General features: G+C 41.0%; 2 protein-coding genes and 3 non-coding genes across 5 annotated transcripts in view; 1 reads left to right on the forward strand and 4 right to left on the reverse strand.

Annotated features, from left to right (window-relative positions):
* Nucleotides 1-229: 229 nt before the first annotated feature.
* ccdc25 (coiled-coil domain containing 25) lies at nucleotides 230-2,976 on the forward strand. Its single transcript, XM_062411958.1, has 9 exons — nucleotides 230-403; nucleotides 561-608; nucleotides 703-742; nucleotides 1,140-1,191; nucleotides 1,308-1,383; nucleotides 1,504-1,607; nucleotides 1,762-1,964; nucleotides 2,293-2,338; nucleotides 2,448-2,976. The coding sequence occupies exons 1-9, from the start codon at nucleotides 379-381 to the stop codon at nucleotides 2,475-2,477; spliced, it is 624 nt and encodes a 207-aa protein (XP_062267942.1). The 5' UTR covers nucleotides 230-378; the 3' UTR covers nucleotides 2,478-2,976.
* Nucleotides 2,977-3,504: 528 nt separating this feature from the next.
* On the reverse strand, nucleotides 3,505-3,577 carry trnaa-agc (transfer RNA alanine (anticodon AGC)). The gene has a single exon. It is a non-coding gene; the product is annotated as a tRNA-Ala (tRNA).
* Nucleotides 3,578-3,926: 349 nt separating this feature from the next.
* Nucleotides 3,927-3,999, reverse strand: trnaa-agc (transfer RNA alanine (anticodon AGC)). The gene has a single exon. It is a non-coding gene; the product is annotated as a tRNA-Ala (tRNA).
* An 838-nt stretch (nucleotides 4,000-4,837) lies between these two features.
* On the reverse strand, nucleotides 4,838-4,910 carry trnaa-agc (transfer RNA alanine (anticodon AGC)). Its single transcript has one exon. It is a non-coding gene; the product is annotated as a tRNA-Ala (tRNA).
* A 482-nt stretch (nucleotides 4,911-5,392) lies between these two features.
* pbk (PDZ binding kinase) overlaps nucleotides 5,393-6,451 on the reverse strand; it is a 3,778-nt gene continuing 2,719 nt past the window's right edge. The window contains exons 6-7 of the mRNA XM_062410758.1: nucleotides 6,176-6,364; nucleotides 5,393-6,037 (exon numbers count right to left, since the gene is read on the reverse strand). Coding sequence (XP_062266742.1) covers nucleotides 5,805-6,037; nucleotides 6,176-6,364 — 422 coding nt within the window. The 3' untranslated portion in view covers nucleotides 5,393-5,804. The remainder of the gene's footprint in view (nucleotides 6,038-6,175; nucleotides 6,365-6,451) is intronic.

The raw sequence follows: 6,451 nt of genomic DNA on the forward strand, positions 1-6,451 counted from the left end.
CCTGCTTATAGTGGCCTTCAAAACAAATCCTCACTCTATCCATGCTTCAAGCTGCTCTGTGACACTGTGCTAAACGTGACGTTTTTTGACAAATAATAAAATTAGTATTTCTGTGGATGCATTCATATTAATATAGATGTGTGTGTATTTAGTGTGTTATGCTTTGAGTCAGATGGAGTTCAACTTATTCTCTGCCGTGCTTTTACTCTGAAGACAGACCTGTGTGTGGTTCCGGGGTGAACGTGCACACGCTGAGGTGTCAGACCCGTCTCTGTGGTTTCCTCTGATCTAAACTCACTGGTTTTGACACTTTACTGGTTTCCAGTCTATCTTCTCTCGCCCCTCATCAGCTGTCGTCCAGTTTGAATTCGTGTAAAAATGGTTTTTTACTTCACGAGCGCCGGTGAGTGGAGCTAACGGGTTAGCAACATGCTAGCTTGTAGCCTGCTAGCCGGCTACAGGCACCGCTACAGATTCTATCGCTTGTTTTATTCTTGTGTTTTTATCAAACTAATATTTACTGTTAACTAACGTCTTATTAATAATTCCTCCTCTGCCAGCGGTGGAGCCTCCTCACACCATCTACATGGGGAAGGACAAGTACGAAAGTAAGAGTGTTAGCATCGATATTCTGCTTTTAGTGCCATATTTAGCATGAGCCATGATTCATATACCTAATCTTCGTGTTGTGTTTGTCTCTAGATGAGGATCTGATCAAATATGGCTGGCCGGAAGACATCTGGTGGGGGTTCACTCTTATGTTTTGTATTTTTCAATCAAGTTTGTGTAATTTAAGGGACTAAAAAAAAGTTTTTAGATCCTAAAGTATAGTTAACTGTGTAACCAGATCACGTAGTTTTGGAATTATCTAATAGAGAATGTGTTTCTTCTATTAGTTGACCATAATAATTTGTAAACAACCATCTGAGTCAGTTTAGACTCTTTCTTACACCTTTTGTTATTTCCTAACTTTAATAATCCTCTTTCATAACTGTTAATATTAGTTTGGTCATTGCATGTTTCATAATGAACGTTTTCTTGTTCAGAGATTGAGAAACAGATCTCATTATTAACAAACATTTATGTATGTTGTATTTTGAAACTCAACAACAGACGCTTTTTTTTTTTTCAATGTCCAGGTTTCATGTGGACAAACTGTCTTCGGCTCACGTTTACTTGAGGTTGCCAAAGGTAAAGAGTCCACACAGTGAAGAAGAGCTTCACACATTCAGGCTGTGACAACTGACAACATCACTGGTTCATTCTAACTTCACATGTTTAGATGGTTGTCACTGTGTCTGTTCTAGGGTGGGACTATGGAGAGTATTCCTCCTGAGGTCCTGATAGACTGTGCACAGCTGGTGAAGAACAACAGCATCCAAGGTAAAGACCTGCGTCCTCACAGGCTCTGGGACTTCCAACAAGTGGATTGTCTCCTGGGTTCCCATGCGTACCCTTAGTTGAGCGTTAGGTTAATTTCAAGCTCACTGTGTTTGTGTCCAGGCTGTAAGATGAACAACATCAACGTGGTTTACACACCGTGGGCCAACCTGAAGAAAACCGGAGACATGGACGTGGGACAGATCGGATTCCATCACTCGAAAGCGGTCAGTAAACCACAGCTGGGATAAAAGACTTTCAGTAAATACAGCTTCATGTTCATTGAGATGATTTATCACAGCCTTTGTCGTCCTTCACTAGTATTGTCAGGCTGCTCTTTCAGAAGTTTCAAGGTTTCCATGTCTGCACCTTGTTCCTCAGGTGAAGATCGTGTCGGTGGAGAAGAAGGTCAATGAGATCGTTAACCGCTTGGAAAAAACAAAAGATGAGCGATACCCTGACCTGGCGGCAGAGAAAGAGTCGAGAGACCGAGAGGAGAGGAACGAAAAGAAAGCTCTGATCCAAGATCAGAAGAAGAGAGAGAAGGAAGACCAGAAAATGAGAAAAGAGATGGATGATCTGAGGTATATGAGCTGCTCGTCAGAGAGAGATATCTGATTTTTCGCTTTGTGAAATTCTCAATTTGTAATTCAAGTTGTGCGATTTCAGAAAATTTCAGAAAATTAACAATCAGGATATATTTATTTAGAATTATTTCTATTAAGAGTGAAACTTATATTTATCTTGCTCCTGTTCAGTTAAATTAAATCAGATGTACAAAATGTAAATTCCAACTATCCAGGTTCAGATTCATTTTCTAAAATTCAAGATATACAATTCCGATCAGAAAAACCAAAGAAAAAGTTATTGATTTTGAATTTAGTTTTTGTTAAAACTTGTTTCTCTTTCCAGGCATTATACAACACTGATGAAGGAGGAAAATATGAAGAGTAATGAGGTAAGGACTTCCACCAGCCAAGATAATTCATACACACTGATCTATGGATCTATCTATTTATCTATCTGATGAACTCTTTAAATGCCTTTTCATTGTATGCTGTTTGCAGGACGGTAACGATTCCGATGACTTCATGTGAGACGTGAGCACGAGGCAGCGAGCAGACGGACTCCGCTGCCTTGCTCAGATCTGCTGTCAGGACAAACCCTCGCTGCTTCTGCTTGCTCTTACTCTGCATTGACGTTTGCTGGCAGGAATTTACTAAAAGAGACCTTTTGATACCTTGAACTTTTGGCCACTTGGAGCAGAAAGCGAGCCAGTGAGGGAGCGATGGCGTCCGGGGCCGACTCCGCCCACTGACTGGTTCAGATGCTGCCTCCAAACTAAGCTGGCCGACCTCTTCATCACAGGAGGAACAGGAATAACGAGGGTCGTTCTGAGAGAAACACACTAACAGCTGAACAGTGTGTGATTGGGTTTCCATGTCCACTGATGTGAATGTTTGATAAAAGTGTTAAAGTCTGTACGGATGATTTACAAACCCTGCAAACCTGAAAATAACAAACCCGTCTGTTCACTTTCTTCATGTGTTCATGTTTTATTCAATTCAATGTATGAATTAAACTCAGTTAATCACTGGTGCTGCTTTCACTTCTATGTTGACAAACCTTTATGCTCTTTCATAAACTTTTTCCAGCCTCTTTCATTCATTCGCATTGTGAACCGAGTCCTGCTACACTCTTCACTTTATCTTGTGTGCACAAATATACAGACAGCGTCCATCAAGTTTCCTAAATCTTATTTTGTACAGATAAGTGTAGTTTATCTAGAGACAACCATCGAGGCGAGGATGAAATATTTGGCTTTATTGCTTTGAGATACCTACATTTATACTCAAAGAAGTATAAGTATGTAAACATGTGCATGATACTACATACAACTTTATTTTATGTGTAAATATTTTGGATATAGCACAGACCTCCAATACATGAATATACAAATGAAAGAACAAAGGCAGGGCACATAAGCGTACTGTCTTTGACTAGAATGTCTGACATGAGAGTTGAAACGTCTGACACGTGCAGTTTATTCCTCCTTGTGTTAGTTATGACGTGTTTGGTGGAGAAGATTGATTCGTAGTTAATGTTCTGTGTGTGAATGAAAAGTGGAGGATGCGGGCATCGATCCCGCTACTTCTCGCATGCTAAGCGAGCGCTCTACCATCTGAGCTAATCCCCCATATCCCCATATGATGTCATCTGATGTGAAATTCTATGAGGGACTTTTTAAAGTGGTGGATTTTATTTAAAAATTCTGATTTACAAAGAACTAACGGAAACGATATTTGTCTGGTCACATTGATGTGCGAGATATTGTTTTTGTTTCTAGACTTGGTTCATAAATTCAGCTTTTTATTGCAGGGCACGTTAGCGTTGGCAAACTGTCTTTGACTAGAATGTCTAACACGAGAGGAACTTGGTTTCATAGTTTAAATATCTGATACATACAGTTTCTTCCTCGTGGTAGTTATGACGTGTTTGATAGAGAAGAATGACGCAGAGTAAATGTTCTGTGTGTAAATGAAAAGTGGAGGATGCGGGCATCGATCCCGCTACTTCTCGCATGCTAAGCGAGCGCTCTACCATCTGAGCTAATCCCCCGTGTCGACCATGTGACGTCATCTCAGAATAAATTCTATGAGGTATATTTTAAAGTGGTGGATTTTACTTTAATTCTATGGAGAACCATACATGACATAAGTAAAAATGAATAAATGTATAAATAAATACAGAAATAAATTAATAAAAAAATAAATAAATATGTTAATACCAAAAGAAATGTAAATTAAATGTCTTAAATATATTTGCACATTTATTTATTCCCTGATACATTTCCTTTTCATTTGCAGTGTCCTTATGCTAATGAGAAAGGCGGGCCTAACCGCAGTCTCATGCAGGATTGGTCACAGGAGTGTAATGATCCAGCCCAACTACTTCTGCCTCTCAATGCTGGTGTCCAGTAGCTGTTTGCAGCGTTGAGCCAGTTCACACTTAAAATGAACTAGTTCAAGTTCAGAGGGTTAGTTAAGGTTATATTTTATTGGGATGATTTAGCTGTCAGTAGTCCTGACTGTGAGCGTCACGTCTCGTGTTGTACTGAGCACAATGATCGAGCCGAGAGGAGGAGGAAACAGAAACTCCAGCTCGGTACAAACCACCTGCAGCTTCTGCTCTGATCATGAAGCTGCTGATCACTAGATCCCTGTTAAACTTGCAGATTTACAAAGTTTAAGCTCCACTCGATAGACTTCTGAAAATGTTGTGTGTCGTCTTCATTCCCAGCTTGTTTCAGTGAGAGATCTTCTTGTTACCACACGAAACACAGGAACTATGGAAGTGAATCAGGAGAATGAAAACATGGATCCGATGAAACGGTGACTTGTGAAATCCAGGAGTTTGTGAAATAAGACCCGAGCGAAATATAAATAAAAACAAAAAGTGGAGGATGCGGGCATCGATCCCGCTACTTCTCGCATGCTAAGCGAGCGCTCTACCATCTGAGCTAATCCCCCAGTATGCACATTGTAAGGCAGCTTTGGTATTTATCCCTGCAGCAACACCAGCCTCTTCAAACCCGCTGTTACAGGACAGATGTGTATCTTGTGTCCGAACAGAAAATTATTAAAGGGGAAATATTACTGCGGAAACTGTGTGTTGTGTGTGATTTTGAGTCTGTGTGTGTGTGCGTGTCATTGCTGCTGCTGCTGTGTATAAAAGTATGCTGTCTGGAGCGCCCCCTCGTGGTCATTCATAAGCAGTAGTTTCAGAGGAGACAGTGTTATGACCTCAAGCTGCTTCTCCTGCTTCACGTGTTCTTTCAAAATGTTGTTGTTGTTGTTGACTTTTCCTTTCCTTGTTATAAGTTCACTTAAAAGATTTTTTTATAGATTGCTGTAAAGCTGTTAATGTAAATCAAAGCTGATAGTTTTAGGAGATTTATTTACAGGTGAACTGTGACTTTTGAAAAATAGAAACTTAAACATAAGAAATAAAATAAAAACAGGTTGTTGTGGTTTATTATTCAAATTTTGTGACAAAGCAAAGTTTACAATGATAGAAAGTCCACAAAGATTTGGAAATAACTTTGAGAGAAAGTGACGAGTAATGAAAGTAAAGACAAAAACATTTACAATAAAAGTCGACGGAACAAGAGAGAGAAGACGAACACACAAGTGAAGATTTACAGTAAGAGATTCCAGTTGGTCCCAGTAGCTGAATTCAAACGACACTTTGACCAGTGACGATATGGTTTCTTCTATATTTACGTCCTGGAGGTTGTAGTTTGATTTTGAAAATACAAAGAACCTCAAGCATGAGTCACTGATTCAAGTTTGGACGAAACAACCTTATTTAATACTTAATCCTTTAACTGATCTATTATCTGAAGTCCTGACTGGACTTGCACATCAGTCGATAATGATGACCTCACTCTGCTTCTGGCTCAGCGGGGCATTGCTCTCCAGGGCCTGGACCACCTGGGCGGCTGAGGGTCTCTTCTTGGGATCTTCTTCTGTGCACAGATAGAAGAGCTCCACCATCCTCCGGTACGAGCCGCCCAGAGCTTCAGCGTCCAGCGCCGGCCTCGTCCCCAGCCTCTCGTAGTAGGCGTCCTCGTCAAAGCTGTCCTCCATCGAGTCCTCTGAAACACGAGGGTTTCTTGTGTTTAACACCTGATGCTGGTCTGACGTAGATTCTCATTTGGTTGTAAGGTTGCGGTTCTCCACCTTTGTTTGGTAATGAACCCTCAAAATAAAGAAACTTCAAATCTCTGTCTCACCTTCATCCTCCTCCTCCTCATCGTCGTCCCCCAGCATCTCCAGATGAGGCATCGCCAGAGACATCATCTCCCACAGAGTCAGGCCGAAGGCGAAGACGTCCGCCTTGTCGCTGATCTCTCCCCCCTCCTCCAGAGCCTCCATCGGCTTCCACGGCTCCGTGCCGATGTACACCGCCTTCGGGTCTGACACTGAGGACAGAAGAAGAAGAAGAAGAAGAAGAGAAGCAGCTTCAATAAAAACTCACATTTCACTGAACAATTATTGAAGTACACAAC

Source organism: Platichthys flesus, chromosome 18 (genome assembly GCF_949316205.1).
Source record: "Platichthys flesus chromosome 18, fPlaFle2.1, whole genome shotgun sequence".
Lineage (NCBI taxonomy): Eukaryota > Metazoa > Chordata > Actinopteri > Pleuronectiformes > Pleuronectidae > Platichthys > Platichthys flesus.

Bases quoted from the DNA above. Each gene is read 5' to 3' on its own strand.
- ccdc25 (XM_062411958.1), top strand. From the start codon at position 379: ATGGTTTTTTACTTCACGAGCGCCG. The intron at 743-1,139 runs GTGGGGGTTCAC...TTCAATGTCCAG, and splicing joins GGCTGGCCGGAAGACATCTG to GTTTCATGTGGACAAACTGT. The intron at 1,192-1,307 runs GTAAAGAGTCCA...TGTCTGTTCTAG, and splicing joins TTTACTTGAGGTTGCCAAAG to GGTGGGACTATGGAGAGTAT.